Raw genomic sequence first — 21,506 nt, 5'->3', positions numbered from 1 at the left:
CGCGTCAACTCAACCAAGCACAGCGACGGTAGGTACCTTAACTCTATTTGCTTTGGCGGCACGAAGTGCCCCCAGCTGTTCGCACGCCAATGACCGGGCAACAAAACGTCAGTGAAACGGAAGGACGGGATAGAGAAAAAAAAAAGGTACTGACGATTGAAGGTGCTAAGTAAAACGTGCGGCGACTAAAGCTTATTAAAACTTACAATATTTATATATAAGAAAACCTGTTTCTACTTAAAACTATTTGGAAATTGTATTACCCTAACTAAAACTAAGTGAAAACAGATAAAATTGTGAGCGCATTGATTTCATTGTGAATTGAACTTATGAATTAAAGTACGGTTGGAACTTACGAACTAAAGTACGGTTGGAACATGCGGTATTTATAAAAGTAAGCAAAATCTAATATAGTTCTAAATTATAGCGTTACGCTGCTGCCTAAGAGTGCTAGTAGTATCGCCACTACCGATTGGCTTGATATAGGTACACGAAAGGACACTAAACGTGAGTTTTCTGAACTAATTGTTATTCATGCACTATATACACTTATTATAACCTCACTATTCTTAACCATGCATTATATACACTTAATACTATAATAACCGATGTAAACTATATAAAAATGTAAACTAGATATATACTTAACCTAATACTCATGCTATACCGTGATTGTTTCTCCGGTAGGAATTTTTTAACGCCAATTTGGTACGATACATTACGTTACGCTAATACGTACGCTAATTTGAATTGCGTTACCGTATACTAGAGTAACCTAAATAAAACGTTATTGAATCGGAAACTGTCTTTTCCGTTGCATTTGCAACATTTTAAAAAATTCGTTTATTACGCGATCGGGGAGGCTTGAATTATGCCGCCGAAGGCAAAGCCGAATGTCAGTTGTGGTGTGTGCCAGAATCCGGACAACAACCGGATGGTTTGCTGCGACGATTGTGAATTATGGTTTCATTTCGAGTGTGTAGGCGTGAATGAGGATATCGAGGAGGAGGATTGGAGTTGTGCGGTGTGCGTGGCTAAACGAGCAGCTCAGAACCCATCGGTCATCATCACAGATTCTGCACGGAATAAAACGGATCCAAAGTCGACAGGTGAACAGGAGCAAACTAAACAACTTGGCGAGTTCCAGAAAAAGTTAGATTATATGCAGGCACAATTCGAGGAACAGCAGCGGGTGTATCAGAAGCTACTAGAAGAAAAGGATCGCGAACTGCAGTCCGTGGTTACAGAGCTCAGTACTAAGTTCCAGCGCCGTATGGAAGCCAGAGAGCAGGAAATACGAGACGAGTTCAGTATTCGCGCCACTCTACCGGTAGCAAATTCGACGACGGTAGGAGGAATAAGTAACCGCTCATCGAATGAGGTTCAAAGAGTGATGGCGAATATGGAAAAGCAACTTGCGGAAATGTCGAAGAAGCAGGATCAGCAGACGAGGACGTTAGAGGAGCGAATCCGGGCGATGGAAATCAACAGAAGTGAACCAAATCTACCCGTTTTCGAACCCAATGAACTAAGCCGAAGTCAGCTGGCTGCGCGACACGCAGTGACAAAGGAGCTGCCTACATTCTCGGGCAATCCGGAAGAGTGGCCGCTCTTTATTTCGACGTATGAGAGCACCACTAAGATGTGTGGTTTCAGTGATGAGGAAAATTTACTTCGCCTTCAACGCAGCTTGAAGAGGAGAGCTCTCGAGACCGTCCGAAGCAGGTTGCTGTATCCAGCGGGACTTGAAGGTGTTATCAAAACGTTGCGAACGTTGTACGGTCGGCCAGAAGTTATCGTCCACTCGCTAGTTTGCAAGATTCGGGAAATGTCAGCGCCGAAGACAGAGAAGTTAGGAACTCTGATCGATTTTGGTGTCGCAGTCCAGAACATGTGTGCAACGATCGTAGCCTGTGGATTGAACGAGCATCTTTACAACGTGGCACTTCTTCAAGAACTAGTCGAGAGACTGCCACCTACCGTGAAGCTGGACTGGGCCAAATATCGTCAAACATTAAGGGCGGTTACTTTGGAGGACTTCAGCAAATGGCTTGAAACGCTCGTGGAAGCAGCCTGTATAGTAACGATTCCGTCAACGGTCAGCGTGTATGCCGGCAAATCTGAGAGACGCGTACGGAAGGAGGAAGTTCACGTTCACCTCCAATCCGGTTCCAGTCAGGTAGCAACAGAGTCGTCGAGCTCTACAGCGTTTCCCAAAAATGGGTCGAAGTCAGCAGCGACGAAGCAATGTGTGGTGTGCCAAGGAGGGTGTAGCAGTGTGGGATTCTGTAGTAAATTCCAAAGATTGGATGTCGGAGCAAGATGGACAGCGCTGAAGCAGAACAAGTTGTGTCGAAAGTGCCTGGCGAAGCATTTCGGAGCGTGTGCGGTTAAGCAAGCTTGCGGGAGAAACGGCTGCCCGTATATGCATCACGAGCTACTACATGACGATACCCGATACCGGCGAGCGGAGAGTTCTTCAATCTCAGATACCCAGAACGCCGCAGAAACACCTGCCGAACAGTGCAACACTCACGTCAGTTACGCCAGCAAAGTTCTTTTCCGATACGTTCCAGTTATCCTTCATGGACGAGGCAAGTTCGTTCGCACTTTCGCATTCTTGGACGAAGGCTCGTCGGCGACGTTGATGGAACACAGTTTGTTGGACGAATTAAGTCTTGAAGGCGAGTCGTTCCCCTTGTGTCTCGGCTGGACGGGAGATCATCAACGTCAGGAGATGAAATCCATAATGCTAGCGCTGGAGATTTCTGGAACGCGCGACGCGGAGATGTACCGGATGTCGAAAGTTCACACAGTGGAGAGCCTTTCTCTACCACGGCAGACATTGAGGATGGAGGAGCTAGCATCAGCCTATCGGCACTTGGAAGGCGTGCCAGCGGATTCCTATCGAAATGTTCAGCCACGAATACTCATCGGCATGGACAACTGCCGCTTGGGTCACGCGTTGGATAGCAGAGAAGGAGGAAAGGAAGAACCGATCGCCACCAGAACTCGTCTAGGGTGGATAGTGTTCGGACCATGCTCAAAGACATCTTATCCAACGACGAACTTCACTACGCACCACAGCCTTCACGTGTGCCCATGCTGTGAGCGAAGCGACGTAGACCTTCATAATATAGTGAAGGCGTATATGTCTCTGGACAGCACCGGGGTAACGAGTCCCGTCAAGCCGTTGTTATCGAAAGACGACGAGCGAGCGGAACAGTTACTGAAATCATTGACGCATGTGAAAGGAAAACGGATAGAAACCGGTCTGCTCTGGCGATGTGACGATGTTCGACTGCCTGACAGCAAACCAATGGCAATGAAGCGACTAATCTGCTTGGAGAAGCGTATGCAGCGAGATCCTGTGTTGGCTGAGGCGGTGAAGGAGAAGATTCGGAACTACGAACGAGCCGGCTACATCGAAAAACTGACGGCAAGCCAACTAGCCGAGAAATTCGAACGGGTTTGGTATCTCCCAATTTTTCCGGTGGTCAACCCTAACAAACCAAACAAGATGCGCTTAGTGTGGGACGCAGCCGCTAAAGTCTTGGGAGTCAGCCTGAATTCATTTCTACTGACAGGGCCGGATCAAGTAACCTCCTTGGTATCTGTGCTACAGCGCTTTCGAGAGTTTCGCGTTGCCATCACGGGCGATATTCGAGAAATGTTTCTCCAGATCTTGATGAACCGGCGCGATCAACAGTGTTTAAGGTTCCTATGGCGAAACGGTGAACAAGACCGCAACCCAGACGTTTACGTTACGAGAGTAATGACATTCGGAGCGACATGCTCGCCCAGCAGCGCGCAGTATGTTAAGAACTACAATGCGCAGCGGTTCCAAGACCAATTCCCGAGGGCAGCAGAGGCGATAATGAAGGAGCATTATGTCGACGACATGCTCTCAAGCGTAGAGACGGAAGAGGAAGCGATACAGTTGGCGAAAGATGTGCGACACGTTCATTCGGAAGCAGGTTTCGAGATCCGGAACTGGCTGTCGAATTCGAGTCGAGTGCTGCTGGAGTTGAAGGCGTGTCCCGGTGAGAAAAGTTTGAACCTTTCGAGCGAGATGGCGACGGAGAAAGTTCTCGGCTTATGGTGGTGTACAGCGACCGATACGTTCACCTTCAAGTTATCGCCGAGGATCAACGGTGAAATGCTGCGAGGTGACATCGTCCCAACGAAAAGGCAAATCCTCAGCACGCTTATGACGATCTACGATCCCCTGGGATTAATGGCGCATTTCCTAATGTTCCTGAAGATACTGCTGCAGGAAATTTGGCGGAGTGGTGTAGGCTGGGACGAGTCTGTCAAGAGCGAACAGCTAGTGAAATGGCAGACATGGTTACGGGTACTCCCGCAAGTGGAATCGGTCAGTGTGCCAAGGTGTTACCGACTGAAGACGAGCACGGGAGAGCGGAATACGATTCAGCTGCACGTGTTCGTGGATGCGTCGGAGAACGGCTTCGCTGCAGTCGCCTATCTGCGGTTCGAAGAAAATGGAAAAGTGGAATGTGCACTCGTCCGTGCAAAGACAAGAGTAGCCCCGTTGCGTTTTGTGTCGATTCCCAGACTAGAACTACAAGCCGCAGTCATTGGAGCCCGCCTAGCGAACGACGTTATGGAGACTCACAAGATGAGGCCCACGCAAAGGGTTTTCTGGACGGATTCACGCTACGTTCTCTGTTGGTTGAACTCCGATCACCGAAAGTACCATCAGTTCGTAGCGGTGCGGATCAGCGAGATGCTAGAGTTGACGGAGACGACGGAGTGGAACTGGGTTCCGACGAAGCTGAACGTCGCTGACGACGCCACGAAATGGCAGACGCTGCCGGATCTATCTCCTACCAGCCGCTGGTTCCGTGGCCCTGAGTTCCTGTGGGGACCGAAAGAAGGATGGCCTGTCGTTGTGTCTAAGTTCGAACACACTGCAGAGGAGGAACGATCACATGTACTGCATCACTTCGTCGAACGCGCTCTATTCCGCTGGGAAAACTTCTCTAGATGGCAGCGACTCCTGCGGCTAGCAGCCTTTGTCCGTCGATTTCCGTCGAATGTACGCCGGAAGCGGTCGAAAAATCCCCTCGTCACCGGACCCCTAACGCAAGAAGAACTAAAAAACGCGGAGTTATTCATCCTAAAGTCGGTGCAAGATGCTGAGTTCGCCGAAGAGAAAGCTTTGTTGCAGAAGCCGATGCCGGTACCGTGGAGGAACGCTTTACCGAAGCGTAGTCCGCTGTACAAGCTCAGTCCGTTCTTAGCGGAAGATGGACTGCTACGAATGCAAGGTCGCATAGATGAATGCGCTCATGTCGAGGAATGTACGAAGCATCCGATACTACTTCCCAAGCGACATTCAGTCACGGATCTCATCATAGCAAGTGTCCACGAAAAGTTCTGCCACATGAATCACCAGACGACGCTTAACGAAATCCGGCGTCGATTTCACGTTCCAGGATTGAGATCGGTCTACCGGCGTGTCCAAGGCCTTTGCCAGCTCTGCAAGATTCGCCGAGCGAAGCCAGAGCCCCCGGAGATGTCTGGTCTATCGTTCGGCCGTTTACAACCCTTCTGTCGTCCTTTCTCCTATGTCGGCATCGATTATTTCGGACCAATGCACGTGGTTGTCGGCAGAAGGATCGAGAAACGATGGGGTGTTCTAATAACATGTCTCACTGTCCGAGCGGTACACCTCGAAGTCGCTCACAGTCTTAACACGGACTCGTGAATCCTGGCCATTCGAAATTTCATCGCCAGAAGAGGTACCCCAGTTCAGATAGTTAGCGATCGTGGGACCAACTTCATAGGAGCAAGTCGCGAGCTAAAAGAAGCCCTGCAGAAGGTGAACCAAGACAAGCTGATGGAACACTTTGTCACCGCTGATACGAAATGGACGTTCAACCCGCCCGCGTCGCCACACTTCGGCGGGGCTTGGGAACGTCTCGTTCAATCCGTGAAGAAAGCCCTGAAGCACCTCCAACTCACTCGCACACCCACTGACGAAATCCTTAGAAACACCCTGACAGAAGTCGAACTCATTGTTAACTCTCGGCCTCTGACTGAATTACCGCTAGACGATGAGCTTTCCCAAGCGCTCACCCCAAACCACTTCCTGATGGGGTCGTCAAACGGTTCTAAGCCCCCGATCGCGTACGACGATAGTAACTTCGCACTGAAGCACACCTGGAAGACATCGCAGGTCTACGCTAATCGATTTTGGCGACGCTGGGTAGCCGAGTATCTGCCTACGCTCACCCGGAGAACGAAATGGTTCAGCCGAATCAAACCGATTGCTGAAGGAGACATCGCTGTCATCGTAGACGAGACGTTGCCAAGGAACTGCTGGCCGAAAGGTCGGATTGTCCACGCGATCAGATCCAAGGACGGGCAAGTCCGTCGTGCACTGGTGCAGACGGCGACCGGAATTCTGGAGAGGCCAGCCGTGAAGATTGCGGTGTTGGATGTTGGCGCAAGCGTGAGTACTTCGGAGCAATGACCTCGAAGCACTGCGGGGGAGTGTCGCAACCATTATTTGCGACGCGTCAACTCAACCAAGCACAGCGACGGTAGGTACCTTAACTCTATTTGCTTTGGCGGCACGAAGTGCCCCCAGCTGTTCGCACGCCAATGACCGGGCAACAAAACGTCAGTGAAACGGAAGGACGGGAGAGAGAAAAAAAAAGATACTGACGATTGAAGGTGCTAAGTAAAACGTGCGGCGACTAAAGCTTATTAAAACTTACAATATTTATATATAAGAAAACCTGTTTCTACTTAAAACTATTTGGAAATTGTATTACCCTAACTAAAACTAAGTGAAAACAGATAAAATTGTGAGCGCATTGATTTCATTGTGAATTGAACTTATGAATTAAAGTACGGTTGGAACTTACGAACTAAAGTACGGTTGGAACATGCGGTATTTATAAAAGTAAGCAAAATCTAATATAGTTCTAAATTATAGCGTTACGCTGCTGCCTAAGAGTGCTAGTAGTATCGCCACTACCGATTGACTTGATATAGGTACACGAAAGGACACTAAACGTGAGTTTTCTGAACTAATTGTTATTCATGCACTATATACACTTATTATAACCTCACTATTCTTAACCATGCATTATATACACTTAATACTATAATAACCGATGTAAACTATATAAAAATGTAAACTAGATATATACTTAACCTAATACCACAGAACGGAAGGTCATCTGTGATACGAAAACTGCTAAGTGCTCAGTGAATTCTGCAGCGCTCCCTAGGGGTGGAAAGAACGCTTTTTACACGGAAAATAAACAAAATTTATACTACTTTTATCGAAATCAATCCAACACACTGGTATAAATCTGTCGGCGAAAACACTACAGGTTAACCCTGCTAAGCATCTGTAAGAAGGAAAACACATTATTTCTAGGGGCTTGACAACTTTATTTCATGAAAAATATTTCTGTAATGGTTGATATATATATTAATATATATCATTTATTTATCACATTAACTTCCTAACCATAGCGTATAGGACATGGTGAAACGGTTTGATCAACAAGTAGGCACGAGCGGGGAAGCGTTTTTTTATTTTGTACGGTTGAAGACGAGGCATCACCAAGCGACAGCAAATAACTTTTTCTACTTGTTAGTAGATTCTTACTAACTAAGCAAATGAAAATCGCAAATTCATGTGTTCCAAGCTGTGAATTGCTTCTAAAATGAATGAATATCAGTAGCAAGGTATGTAGCTTTACCGGATTTATAATTTGAATGCATCGAAATAGTATATTATAAGATGCGATGAATTTTGGTCATCGGTTGTTTTAATAAACAACTTTAGTCTTTGGCATTTTTTTGCAATACTTGTTGTACTTTTGACATACCGTTTTACTATGTTTCTATACACCAACATCACAACAACGATAATATGACTTCAAAGAGTTTTGATGTAACTAGAGGAGTGTCTGAAAATGCAACGATAAACACTTAGTAACAATGAATACAATCGAATTTTGCTCGTTGCACTGAATTCGTAGCCCAACTAGTGAAGGACTTTCACGCGTTGGGTTGAGCTATCCAGGTTGCAAGATGACACCGGTTGTTTTTTTTTTTTGTTAGGATTACTAATCACCTATTGGGTTACGCAGTGTCTTGCCCCTAGCATTCTTCAAAACAGCTGACTCAGATACCGGCATAGATGATTGTAGAACTGTTCCTTTATTGTTTTTCAGTAATCTACTCCTTTTAACTGTGAAAATAATTAGATTATTAACACGAGTTACATAAAGTGAGAGTCGCATCTTTTGTTTCAAGTCTCTTATAACCATCCCGTTTAGAGTCCTCTTAAAGAATATTCGTATATTACGTAACGTGAAATTTGGCAATTTTCAAAACCCCCATCAACTAAGTAACGTAAATTTGCATGGTGGTCTTATGCAGTGTAACACTTCGCTGGATACCTTTACTCCACCTCTCCCCTGAGCGCGTTATGTATTATACAAATGTTTCCATATATGAACGAACGCTAGAGGTAAGGCACTATTGATATACAATGGTGATTCGCTTACCGGTTGCTCCTTAGTCGGGGGTTTGTTAGTTGTGCCCTCATCCATCTAAAAAGCGCTCTTATGACAAAATGGAACGACATTCAAATGCATGCAAGAAACCCGAAAAGTGAATAAATAATAAAATAAATTTTTACTACTCGTACTTGAGTTTATTTGTCATTGATTGTTGATGGTTACCTTTGATTACTCGAAAAAAATGACATTGATTACTTCGGAGTATTCTCAGGTTACGACGCATTTCGAAACTCCTTGAAACGAACCCCTTGGGATCCTTTTTCAGTGTTCTGTAAGGTTGTCACTTTCGGTTGTCAGCAAAAATACCAGATTTGTCAGCAAAACGATGATTTGTTTTGAATAGCAGGTATGTGCGGTTTTTTTCAATCTCCATCCCGCATAATCAATAACCATAAACGGATGATAATCCATATGGTTTAACGATACCCCATTCAGTCGAAACTATATCTCGAACTAGTTGTTAGGCACGTTTTATGGTTATTGATTATGCGGGAAGGTTAACTACATTTTATTCCCTATGACTTTCTCAAAATGTGTGCAGATTTTTACTGATTTCTGCCTGCTCGAGCGCATTTTTTCGAATCACGATTAGATTTTTATCAGATTTAAAAAAAAGACTGCACAATGAAACCGGTACCTCTTACAATCGCATTATTCGTTGCTCTATAAGCTAACCTGATTTTAATTAACCTTATTCAGCTTATTTTTATTTAAATGGCATGTCGCATGTCACATCAATAAGAGGATGAAAATAGTTTATAAATTTCATTTTCGAATAAAAATGTGATTCATTTATTATAAATATTCGGAAAATTTGCGTTAAAAATCCATCTGTGCCATGATTTTTAAAAACTCAAAGTACTTTCTTTAGTTGAAAAAAAAAACTCACGAGCTGCATTTTAAATTTTAACAATTTTCAAAAATAGCCGTCTATGACACATGGTACAATTGTAAATGGAAGAATTGCAACATTAACGTTTTAAAACGCACGATATTTCAATAACATTGATTGTTGTTCGTGTTTCAAATCAACATTTGTCGATTACAATACCTTCGTTACACTATTGTAATATGACAAACTCCACAAATGTGAATAATTGCGAATTTTACCCAAAACGTTTCTGCATCGAACGCAATAGATTGTATTAAACGGGTTAAACTGTTGAAATAACCGTCAATTCAAAACATCGAATAAATTATTCCACATTATACCACTGGCAAAGCGGCATAAACGTACACGACAAATATATATTGCCCGAGAGCACAGAAAATTCAATTGTCATTTTTCAGTCCTTTTTGTGTGCACTTTCTGTTCGATCATATACCTGAAGTTGACCTTCCGTTCTGTGCTAATACTCATGCTATACCGTGATTGTTTCTCCGGTAGGAATTTTTTAACGCCAATTTGGTACGATACATTACGTACGCTAATTTGAATTGCGTTACCGTATACTAGAGTAACCTAAATAAAACGTTATTGAATCGGAAACTGTCTTTCTCGTTGCATTTGCAACAGTGTGTGAAGTGAAATATTCAGTAATCAGATAGTAGAAGTGAGAATAATATTGAATCTGCAAACGTGGCTACCACAGAGGCCACACAAAAAGGTTAAGTTCACAGGAAAAAAAATTACACACGATTTGAATTTTGCAGAGGAGGTGACCTTTTTTTTGCTCGCCAGTTTTTGATTTGCTAACAATTCTTTCAGTTTTTGGTCGGTCCTAACGGGCCATCTCGGGTCGGAAAACATGTGAAGACATTTTTTATTGGAAGACGTTAAGACGTTCGTAAAAATGACCTGGCATCCCTGCTCTGATCAAATCTTTTGTGTCATTGATTGTTAACGAGTTTTTAACGTGCATCATTCGAAAAAAAAAATCCCTTTTGTAGCGTCTGTTGTAAATCTCCCCTCACATACCCACGTAAACAAAAACACTCACAAAAACAAAAATTTTCATCCAACACGTCAAAATTTAATTTCTCGACGCAATCGGGCTTAATTTTGAGCAGAAATTCGACTGATTACTACCGAATCAACGAACGCAGAAAATCAACATGCAGGAATCCGACGTTCACATTGATGTGAGCGGTGACATGGAGCCGCCAAAGAATGAATCCAGAACTAGGTTCAATCTTTCTACGTAAGTATATTAATCCCGCTGATGATGACTCAGTGCAATGAACTCACTGGACATACAATTTTCGTTTCAAGATTCACCAGCTTCGCACGTGTACCAAATATGTGGGACCTGTTACGCCTAACTCGACAGAACGTACGTCCATGGTCTGAGTTCTTGCAGACGGCCAACTTTAAAACCGTTGCCAACATACCTCGACTGACTAACCGGATTATTCGAAATTTAGCATACTTCCAAAGCAATTATCTGTTCGTGTTTCTCGGGCTGATTGTCTATTGTTTGTAAGTATTTTTCAACCTATGCTGTATGATTCCTGTTAACGTTTATTCTACTTCAGATTGACTTCACCACTGATTTTGATTGTTCTGGCGGCTATTCTCTACGCATGTTACAAAATCAAACAGGCTAACGCACCGGTTGCCTTTTTCTCCCGGCAGCTCAACACCAATCAGCAGTGCATTGCGGTGAACATAGCTTCGATTCCACTGTTGTATCTAGCGGGCGCCGGGGCTGTCATGTTCTGGGTGCTGGGAGCTTCGTTTTTTGTAATTTCGTTACACGCGGCCTTCTACAATATCGATGCGATTGTAACCGAGGATACGGAAACGTTCCTCTCCGAGACGGTCTAAAGGACCGAGTGTACCGAACACGTACGTCAATTGATACGAGGTTGTAATCTTCCAGGAATACCACTGTGGGTATATCGGTCTACTCTCGAATCTGCTAAATTTGAAGCGAGAACATGTTCAATCAGTCCTTTTTATTATAAATTGTTGAAAATTTTAACACGTGTGCCGATCAATTTGCAATCGATTTTCCGATACAAATATGAATGTGTATTACTATATAGTTTCTAGCAGTAATAGCTACTAGCACTGACTAACAAAGCCACTCACTATACATGCATCAATTTTGATATCGAAGATATTTGCAGTTTGTCATCACTTTGTACCAAGTACAGAACGAATATTGCGTGATAGAATAAATTCTTTATCGTAAGGAAGTGTTTTCTTTAACCCCGTCCCCTTATGCTGGTTGTTATTGTTTTTTTTTTGCTATTTTGAGGAGCCAGGAAAGTGAGTGTTCATAAGAACATCCAGCGTTCAGGCAGAATGTCCTCTGAATGTCCTCACAGAATCGGACTCTGGATCTCTTTTTGGCTTTGCGTAGCTCGACGTTATATTTTGTAAGGGATGCTCTATAAGCATCCCAATTGAACGTGATTTTGGCCCTGTTGAACTGGTGTCTAGCCTACCGACAAAGATTGCTAAAAATTTCATTCCACCAGGGCACATCACGGCGACTGTCCGTTTCGTAACTCGCTGCGATATCCAGTTTAACTGGAGTTCGAAAATTTATATGGCAGGATGTCCTTGAGCTAACCAGATGTTTCTTGAAAAAGTTGGTTTCCTTAGGATTCCTGAGTATTCTTCTCTAAGAGGAGTAGCCTCGATGTCAAATCTGATATGTCTATGGTCTGATAAACTAGGTTTATCAGAGACATGCCAGTTTTTGACCTTCTCCGTCATCGAGGCGCTACATAGAGTGAGATCTAAGACATCTTGCCTAGTGGCATTACTAAAAGTTGGTTCGTTCCCTACATTGCATACATTATGTTGTTAGAAGTAAGGTATTCAAAAAGGTACTTACCTCGTATGTTCACATCCGAGCTTCCCTAAACTGTGTGATGCGCGTTAGCATCACAGCCGACGATAAAAGGCTTATTGATGCCTCGGTAGTACCGCACAAGTGCTGTAACTCCCCCGGAAAGTAAGTAAAGGCATCGACCATTTCCTGAGTGCCGTTAGTCGTCTGGACTTCCACCGCAATGGCAACCAAATCCCGTTGGATGAATTCTGTGATGGGAACAAATTCCATATTTAACAGAATTGCAGTCCAGTTCCCCTTTGGGACGCTTCGGCCTACTAGAGCTAGGCAAACTGCCTGGATGACAACTCGAGCTTGACGAATGATTCGATTGCGTCCACTGTCGTGTAGAAGGCTCTCTTGGGAATCCACCTCCTCAGGCGGAAACATGCCGATGTACCACCACCTTCCGAACCACAAACCATATTGAATGATCGCCAGATGAGCCTCGGTAGATAAAAAATCACAAGAAGGTTGTATGCAGAGCCACGACCGCAAGGTTGAAGTAGAATACTTTTACAAGAAAGATAACCCGGCTGCTTGCGTGTCAGTCATTTTTTCTAGTAAATAAACGTTGACCGTTCATTGGCAGTATTGTAATTTCTTTTTGTCTGATATTTTGAATGAGATTCATTGAATATTTTTAAATTTTGTGCAAAAGAGAAGTTGAAGTGCTGCCGAATTGTAATATGCACATTTAATGCGACATCATTAAACGGGAACGGAACAAAGGCTACGGTTATGCAGAACGCGAATGCCGCCGCGATGCGATTCGCCTTACCGTGGTGAAATGTATAGCTCTTTTTAAGGCGAAGTAGAGCTATACATTTCAACAGATTTCGTCTTGCCGAATCGCATCGCGCCGTTATTTGCGTTCTGCATGACCGTAGCCAAACACTAAGCGACGCAAACACGTAATAATAATCAGAGTATGCATGTAGATGAAGATAATTAACTTTGGATTATAGCGCAAAACGAGAAAATATTACTTCTTCAAATAATCATTTGTGTTCTTCAAATTTCAGTTGTTCAATTTAATATCCGATGAAATGTTTGTTTATTATCTGATGAAGCTCTCATATAGGCCAAATGATGCATTCCCAATTTAATAGATCCATAACTCTGCCGACCGTGCTTGGGAAAGCGCGGTATAGCGACCAATCAGAGGTCGAATTTTGTGTTTTGACAAGGCTTAAGAGTTTTCAATAGTACAATAGTTCGAATGATAAAATTACAATTTCATGCATTTGGTAGGAATCTTAGAAGATTTTCTAATCGATTGCTGCGAAAACGAAGGAAATCCGTCGAAAACTAACCGTTTTATTAGCATTTGAAATTTTTCACACTTTTTACAGTTTTAGATTTTTATTTCACATCCCTATGTAGCCGAACTTCCTGAGAGAAGTATTATAATTCAAAATTAATCTTCATTAATTCCTTTGTTGTCCTTATAAGGAAAATTGTTCAATTTATCATAGGATGTAGTGTTTATCTTACATCTCTGTGTTACCTTGATAGTGAGGACTAAGGCGCACGGTCAACACAATGAGAAAGGTGTTTTCACATTGAAAACTAGACACGGCTTTACTGGAGGAAGTGTTGACAAATGCATCTTCCGCTAATACCACCGCTATCATACGAAAGCGCGTCGTTTCATGTGGCGATTATCAACAACGAAAAATGACGCGCGTCTAAGCATAACCCGAACTGTCTCGCCGTGCTGCTCCCATTTACCTTTACGTCGGCCTCAGGGAAGTACCGGCTGCATCTGCATCTACCGCTGAGGCTGTCACTATACTGCTATTGGTACCAAAAGATATTAACTCTTCAAAAGTGTTTTATTTGTTCTCAAAAGAACAATTGTTCAATTCAAAATCGGATTTACGCAATCGCATCTCTGTAATATTACCGACAATAATATTCTTCTGAACAAAATGATACAACTTTCCCTTTAGGCCTCTGCCATAATAGCCGCGAAAAGCGACGCGAACCGATTCGCTCGGCTGTAGGTTAATGTACAGCCTGTACATTAACCTACGGCCGAGCGAATCGGTTCGCGCCGCTTTTCGCGTCTACTATGGCAGAGGCCTTAGAGAATGTTGCTGGCTGATGTATTCACTTCATGCAAGCCTGCTGCTGATGCTTCCCGCTACCACACTGAAACAGCATTTTAGTGAAGGGAGTGGCGTTGCAACAGCTGACGCTGCTACTATTGATGCTGATATATCCGCTGCAACAGCTACGCTATGCATAGCCATGCCACAGTTGTGGCCGCTATACGCTGGCCCAACTGCTGAGCAACTGCAACGCTATCCGTAGCCATGCCACAGTTGTGGCCGCCATTGGTATCCGCTGTACCTGCATCTGCTGGCCCTGCTGCTATCGATGGTGAGATCCGCTGAAACTGCTACGCTTATTCGCAGCCATGCCACAGTTATGGCCGCTATCCGCTATCGATGGTACCCACTGCTCGCTCCCGCTGCTGCTAAGGGAGGACTGCTGTCGTCGCTGTTCAGAACTATTATGAGCGGCTTCGACTAAAACAGGCTCTTATATAGGGATGAAAAAAGGAATGAATTATTTTTCGTACGTGGTGGAATGATATAACTTGAAAAATATGTGTGACTTCATTCCGGCTCAGAGCGATCATTTGATAAGCTCCACCTCTTTTTTCAGTTTCTAAAGTTTTTCCTCAGTTTCGTAGCACGGATGCACAAAAATGATTTCTTGTCGAGCCGGACCGATAGCACTCTCATTGAAGCAACAAAATAACATGTTTTGTGTCGTGTTGTGCAGCTTGGTTGAAGAAAATGTTCCCGTCCCCGTGTCGCATGTAAGCAGATTATTGCGTTCAGTAGACAGTAGATAGTGTATCCAGCGAAAAACACCAATGGTGCTCTCACACACGCAACGGTTTTAACCCGTATCTTATTGCGGTTTGTAACATCAAGCGATTTCGTTTGCTCGCTGTTGCGTGTTGCATCATGTTGCAACTTGGCAGCTGGGAGACGACGAAATTCTGTTTATGCTGATTGATTGAATCGACTTCATATTAGCTCTTCATAGTCGAACTAACTGCTTTTGTGAATGCGTACCAACAGGGCAGTTTATTATTCAATGTCGGTTATGCTGATCGCAGCCTTTGCGCTGCCCCTACAGTGGGGGGTTTACTAAATAAAGTGAAAGTAAAAATTAGACAACTACAACAGAATTTGATTGCATCCCGCACAGAATGTCTGCTTGTGTTGATGCCAGAAAATTAAATTATTAACCTTCAATTATTTTTTTATTTGCCTTGAAAAAAGCATGTTGCGGTTCAAAATCGGTTGCTAATTACAACCGATTACAATTAAGATACACGGACAACATGCACTGTGGAAGCTATTTCCGAAATTGGATTTCCTGATGGCAATCTTCATGCTGCCCCAACACGGGGGGAATAATGGCAGTCTGGCGACACACGCTGAGAAGAACCGCGCTGCTCCTGAGACGTGATGACCAACCACAGGGCGAGTGCTGCTGCTAAGGAAGGACGACTGCTGTTGTCGCTGTCTAGAACTATTATGAGCGGCTCCGGCTGAAACAGGCTCTTATATAGACCAAATAGCATGTTTTCAATTGCAAGGTATATGATCCTGTCGACCGTGCTTGGGAAGCAAGCATATAACGACCAATCAGAGGTCGAATTTTTCGTTTTGACGTATTGAAGGCTTGACTATTTTCAATAGTACAACAGTGTGAATAATAAAATTACAATTATCTTATTTTGGGAAGAATCTTAGAAGATTTTCCAATCTATTGCTGCAAGAACGAAGGAAATCCATCGAATACTAACCGATTTATTAGCATTTGAAATTGGACATATTTTTCACTTTTTTCGGTTTTAGATTTTCATTTCACATCCCTATGTAGCCGAACTTCCTGAGAGAAGTATTCTACTCCAAAAGAATCTGCTGCGAATTCAAGGAAATCGCCAGCATCGTCAACACTTTCGTCGTCATCGTAGTCTCGTGCTCGTTTCCAGTTAACACTCCTTCTTCGTCACCTCGCAAAAATCAAACCGTGATGTTTTCAGCGGGCTTCACCAGCTTCAGCGGGGACTTGCTCTTTCGGAAACCGCATTGGTGTTTTGCCAAACCGTTTACACTCTCCGTGTACTTCACCAGTGTGTTGAGTATAATCCTCTCAAGCACCTTGCCCGCAGGCAGATTGGCCTGTATACCGATGGGTCCCCCGGCGGTTTCCTAGTCTTCCACCTTTCCGGGAAGAGGCAGCCATCCAGGCACCTCTGCATGCGGGGGCCGTTTTTATCGCCAGCCTGAATGCCAGGTTAGGGATTTCATTCGGTCCCGGTGCCTTGCTCACCTTTAGGGAGGTGGCGATTACGATAAGTTCCTCATTCGTAACCCTTACTTCTCCCTCGAACTCGACTCGACGTCTGTGTCTGATACATTGGAACGTTGGACTTGAGACTCTACTGCCGGACAATCGTACAATTTCTTCCATGGTCACAGCAGCTGGTCTACTGCTTTGAACAATCGCGTTGAGAACCTTTTCGGAGTCTTTGTCGAATGTGCGGCCTTCAGGCGACACTGGTAATCTGGACAGAGGATCTGCGAAGTTCAATACTCCTGGCCAGTGCTGATAAAAGTCATTTTCCCCAGCAAAATTTCTCGAAAATTACAGCCAATCATTTTCAATTTTCACTTCCAATGATCGCAGCACTCTTTCAGATACACTAGATTTTCGTCCTAGTAACGTGCTGTTATACTCAGATGAAATAGATCGCGCGCATCGTTCACGGTTACGGAATAAAATTTGACGACAAATCCAACCAAATGATCTTCACTTCAAACGAAAAAGAAAAACAAACAGTCCACTCAACCAAAATAAACCTCACCGAAACACTTTTTCACTGACACTGACCGATGCCTTGACAATCTTCGTTAACTGATAAACTGATTTTGTTGTCTTGCTTCCATCGCATGGAATATAATGAGTTTCACGCACTGCCGTGGTTTTGAATGTGTTTTTGGATCGTTTGTTGCTGTCACTAACATGACCTGATATCATGCCTTATAGTGTGCAGACAAAGTGAACCATGTGTGAAGCAGAAAAAAGTTTAAATTATCGGAATTTACAACATCGGTTTGAAGTCAACATAAATGAATTTCAACACTATCAGGCAACTTATCAGAATGCTTCTTTACCCATTAGTCAAAAAAGTATACTTTACAAGTAAATGAGAAAAATGTACATGGTCCACTCTGATTGAACACGTAAATGAGAAACGTTAGGCATTTGCGTGGGTGACACAACATTCCACAATTTCCAAACGTGACAGAAATTCCAGAACCAAAACACGAGGAAACCATCCAGTCCATCATCAATTCTACGGCAATTTTGGCCAAAGTTGCAGAGAAAGTGGATTATTACGAATAACCTAATTGAGTAAATTAACCATATTTTTGTTCCATTAAAACATTCCGCTCTTATGTTTGATTTGTTAAAACAAACACAGTTTGGAGTTTATTCAAACTATTTTCAATAATTGTTGATGTCGCCGAAGCTAACCATGTAGATTAAAAACTTTTTGACTGTTCGACGATCAAAGGGCTAAAATTATTTGTCCAATTGTTCAGTCATAATGGACCAAATCATTAAAGATTCTTCTTTGATTCAATCAGAGTGGACCAAGTACATTTAATCAGTTAAAAACCTGTCCTTTTTGAGCTCACGGCACTCCTTTTTTTTTTCAATTGTCACATTGCATTATACAGTTAGAAGGTTACTCCAACTTATAACATCAAAACTGCGCGAAAATATTGAAAACTTCAAAATTCCCAGAGCAACAAACTTCAAACTCGTTTTTCTCGAAATGATCAAAATGTTACTTGGTCCGGTCTGACTTAACACCGACCATATGTAATATGATACAAATCGCATAAATCAGCTTTAAAGCATAATTTTCCTAGCTATTATTCCTGCTCCTATATATATATGTCTAAGGCCATGGAAATACTGGTGCGGTTTGCGCAGTGAAGGCGACTCGCGCTATCACTGGTTAATGTACAGCTCTACTTAGGGCTGTACATTAACCCACGGCAAGGCGAACCGTCTTTGCAACGCAAGCCGCGCCAGTATATCCACGGCTTAAAACGCAACAACAGCATCAACGCTTTGTTTGTCCGAAGTTATTTACCCTCATCCATCCAAGTGACGATTTCATTGAAGCTAACCATAGTCGCTTCAGTTCGATAATGATGACGAAGACGATTGTAGAAATTCATTTTAGGCAATATTTTCGTCAGTTGAAGTTGTTTTTAACTTCATCCGAAAGACGGAAGGCAAAGCAGAACGCAAAAGATTACACATGCAACAGTTGTGTGGAATATGAAGAGTGTTCATCTTCTCTTCGGCAAGCACCAGCCGAACTGAGTTTACGAAGTTTCAGTAGCAGCGAGTCAGACGAAGGGGTTGCGTGTTCTCCTTTTGGTGCTTCATCCGACGATGTTAGGGCCTGCTTGTGATCTGTTAAAATATTGAAATACAATCCCCCGAAGGTACATTTAAAAGCGTTCTGTTGCCCAGACTATAGCTAGTGCTTCTTTGTCGAGTGTGGGATACTTCTTCTCTGTTTGAGAGAGACTGTTGCTTGCCAAACTGATTACTAGAGACTTGCCTTTTATGGTTTGCAGAAGCACGGCTCCCAGACCACAGTCACTTGCGTCCGTAACAAGAGTTGTGGGGTTTTTCGGACTATAGTATCCCAAATATGTCGGATTAGTTAAAGCGGCTCTGACCAAATTGAAAGCTTCTTTGCGCTTAGTTGACCATTCGAACTTCAAACCTTTTATGGTCATTTCACGGAGCGGAGCAGAAATGGTGGATAGGTTAGGGACGAACTTACCTAGGTAGTTCACCAGGCCAGTCCCTTGTAGAAGACTGCACCATTGCGACCATCGTTTGATCTATTGTGGTATGGGCGAAAGCTTGGACAGCAGCCACCTCGTCGTTCATAGGTAGTACTCCCTCAGATGTCAGTTTATGAGCCATGAAATTCACAGAGTTTTTACTAAGCTCGCATTATTCTTGGTTGACCGTTAGTCCGTGTTCATGCAATCGCTTCAGAACTGCTGCTACTCGCTCGTCGTGTTCCTTTTTTGAAGCTGCAAACACAAGGACATCGTCGATGAAAACTCTGACTCTTGGTAGACCCTGTAGTACTCGTTCAATTTGCTGCTGGAAAATCTCGTCGGCACATTTCATGCCAAACATAAGCTTTTTATAGCGGTAATAGGCGTTCAGCGTAACAAAAGTGGTGATTTCCCTCGACTCGGGCGATAATTCGAGCTGATGAAATGCCTGTACCAGGTCTACCTTGCTGAAGTAGCGACAACCGTCGAGGTGTGGCATGATTTCTTCGAACGTAGGCATGGGGTGGCGGTCGGGGATTATGGCCTTATTTGCTTGGCGCATATCCACGCACAGTCGAACATCCTTCCCGCCATTCTTCGGTGTTACAACCAGTGGTGATGCCCAGGTGATTCTAAGCGATGCGGTTTCAATTATATCCTGCTCCAATAACACCGTTAACTTCTCTTCAACGAGACCCTGTAGCGGAATTGGCTAACGTCTGCAGGGCTGTTGTACTGGCTTTACGTTGTTTTCTATCTTCACCTCTATTTTAACGTCCTTTAGTTTTCCCACGGATGACTTTGGCTGTGAAACATTTAACACTTCGCCTCGAATTCTCAAAATCCCCAAGTCCGTTGAAGTCTGCTTGCTCAGTAGATTAACTCCATTTTGCTGGTCCACCACGTAAATTTGATGACTCACTTTTTTTTCCCGTGTTTCGATGTCCGTTTTGATCACTCGATGCACTTTCAATTTTCCGCCTCCGTAAACACGAAGCGCTTCTCTTGGTTTTTGCTCCTTCGTATACTTGCATCCTTTTTGTTTCAGTTTATCATACGTCGTACGACTGATAACATTGACGTGAGCTCCGGAATCCACTACCCAGTTCAGTTTTACGCCGCCTGTGTAACACGTAATGACACTCTGCTCGAATTCAGTGTTTGTAGCATAAATGTTGTAAACATCACTGTCTTCTTCGACCTCACTGTCATCAGAATGCGAAACATGTTCGGAGCCTGCAACCATCATCACTTTATTGTTTTCCTTGGATGTAAAAGGTGCCTGTTTAGTTTTTCACATTTTTCTAAAGTGGCCGGTAATATTGCATCGATTGCACACTTTGTTCTTTGCTGGACAGCTTTTGTCATTCGCGAAGTGTCCCACTTTGCCGCACCGATAACAGCTTGCATCCTTCTTTTTACTCATGTTGATCCGGTTGACACTATCTCTTCAGCGCTGGCGGATTCTTTGGCCATTTGTTCCCTGTTGCGATGTACAGTTTCGATAATCCGTGCTTCCTCCACGATCTGAGCGACTGTCATGAGCTTGTTTCTCAGAATTGCTTCGCAGAGCACTTCCAGAAGGCAGTGGTCGAAAACTTGTTCCGTAATCCGCATATCGAGTGCTGCTTCATATTCGCATAACCTTCCTTACTGTCGCAGCCGGTTTACAAATGTTTCCACCGTCTCGCCTTCTGTTTGTTTCATAGCACGAAACACAAGCCGGTCATAAGGAATACTAGCCATCGGGGCAAAATGGGCATCCAGCAACCTAATCGCCTCTCGATACACATCTGTCCCAGCCGGGACTGGTGCATTGTGTCCCTCGATTTCATAAAATATGTCTTGAACTTCGGATCCCGCATAATGCTAAAGATACGACTTTTTGCGTGAAGGCAGTCCCACACAGTTAACCTCTAGAAACAACCCTAGTGAGCGCTTCCATTTTTTTCACCTCGTAGCAATCGTGGAAGTATCCTTGGTATCGAAAGATGCCAGCAACGGTCTGTTGTTCTCCATTCCTACTGTTTATTCCAGGTTATGTTTACCCGCAGTAATACTCAATTTTTCAAGCGGGAAGCCACTTTTCTGCAAATTTTCACCGTTTAAATGCCACAAACTCTATCTTTTCTCAAATTCAATCTTCACAGCACGAATTTAATCAAAAATCCCAGAAATCGTCGCCAAATTGTTGCAATCCAAGGAAAACTTGTGTGTTACCTACTCAGTTC

At 43.6% G+C, this 21,506-nt stretch overlaps 2 protein-coding genes across 2 annotated transcripts; both read left to right on the top strand.

Annotated features, from left to right (window-relative positions):
- Nucleotides 1–871: 871 nt before the first annotated feature.
- On the top strand, nt 872–5,731 carry LOC129717391 (uncharacterized). Its single transcript, XM_055667269.1, has one exon. It carries the CDS (start codon nt 872–874, stop codon nt 5,729–5,731), a length of 4,860 nt encoding a protein of 1,619 aa, XP_055523244.1.
- Nucleotides 5,732–10,485: 4,754 nt separating this feature from the next.
- LOC129717494 (prenylated Rab acceptor protein 1) lies at nt 10,486–11,710 on the top strand. The gene is made up of 3 exons (XM_055667435.1): nt 10,486–10,714; nt 10,786–10,992; nt 11,049–11,710. Exons 1-3 carry the CDS (start codon nt 10,629–10,631, stop codon nt 11,338–11,340), a joined length of 585 nt encoding a protein of 194 aa, XP_055523410.1. The 5' UTR covers nt 10,486–10,628; the 3' UTR covers nt 11,341–11,710.
- The last annotated feature ends 9,796 nt before the right edge of the window (nt 11,711–21,506 follow it).

Source organism: Wyeomyia smithii, chromosome 1 (assembly GCF_029784165.1).
Source record: "Wyeomyia smithii strain HCP4-BCI-WySm-NY-G18 chromosome 1, ASM2978416v1, whole genome shotgun sequence".
In the NCBI taxonomy this organism is placed as follows: Eukaryota; Metazoa; Arthropoda; class Insecta; order Diptera; family Culicidae; genus Wyeomyia; species Wyeomyia smithii.
The sequence above is the reverse complement of the archived record's forward strand: the minus strand, read 5'-3'. Positions and strand labels throughout refer to the sequence as shown.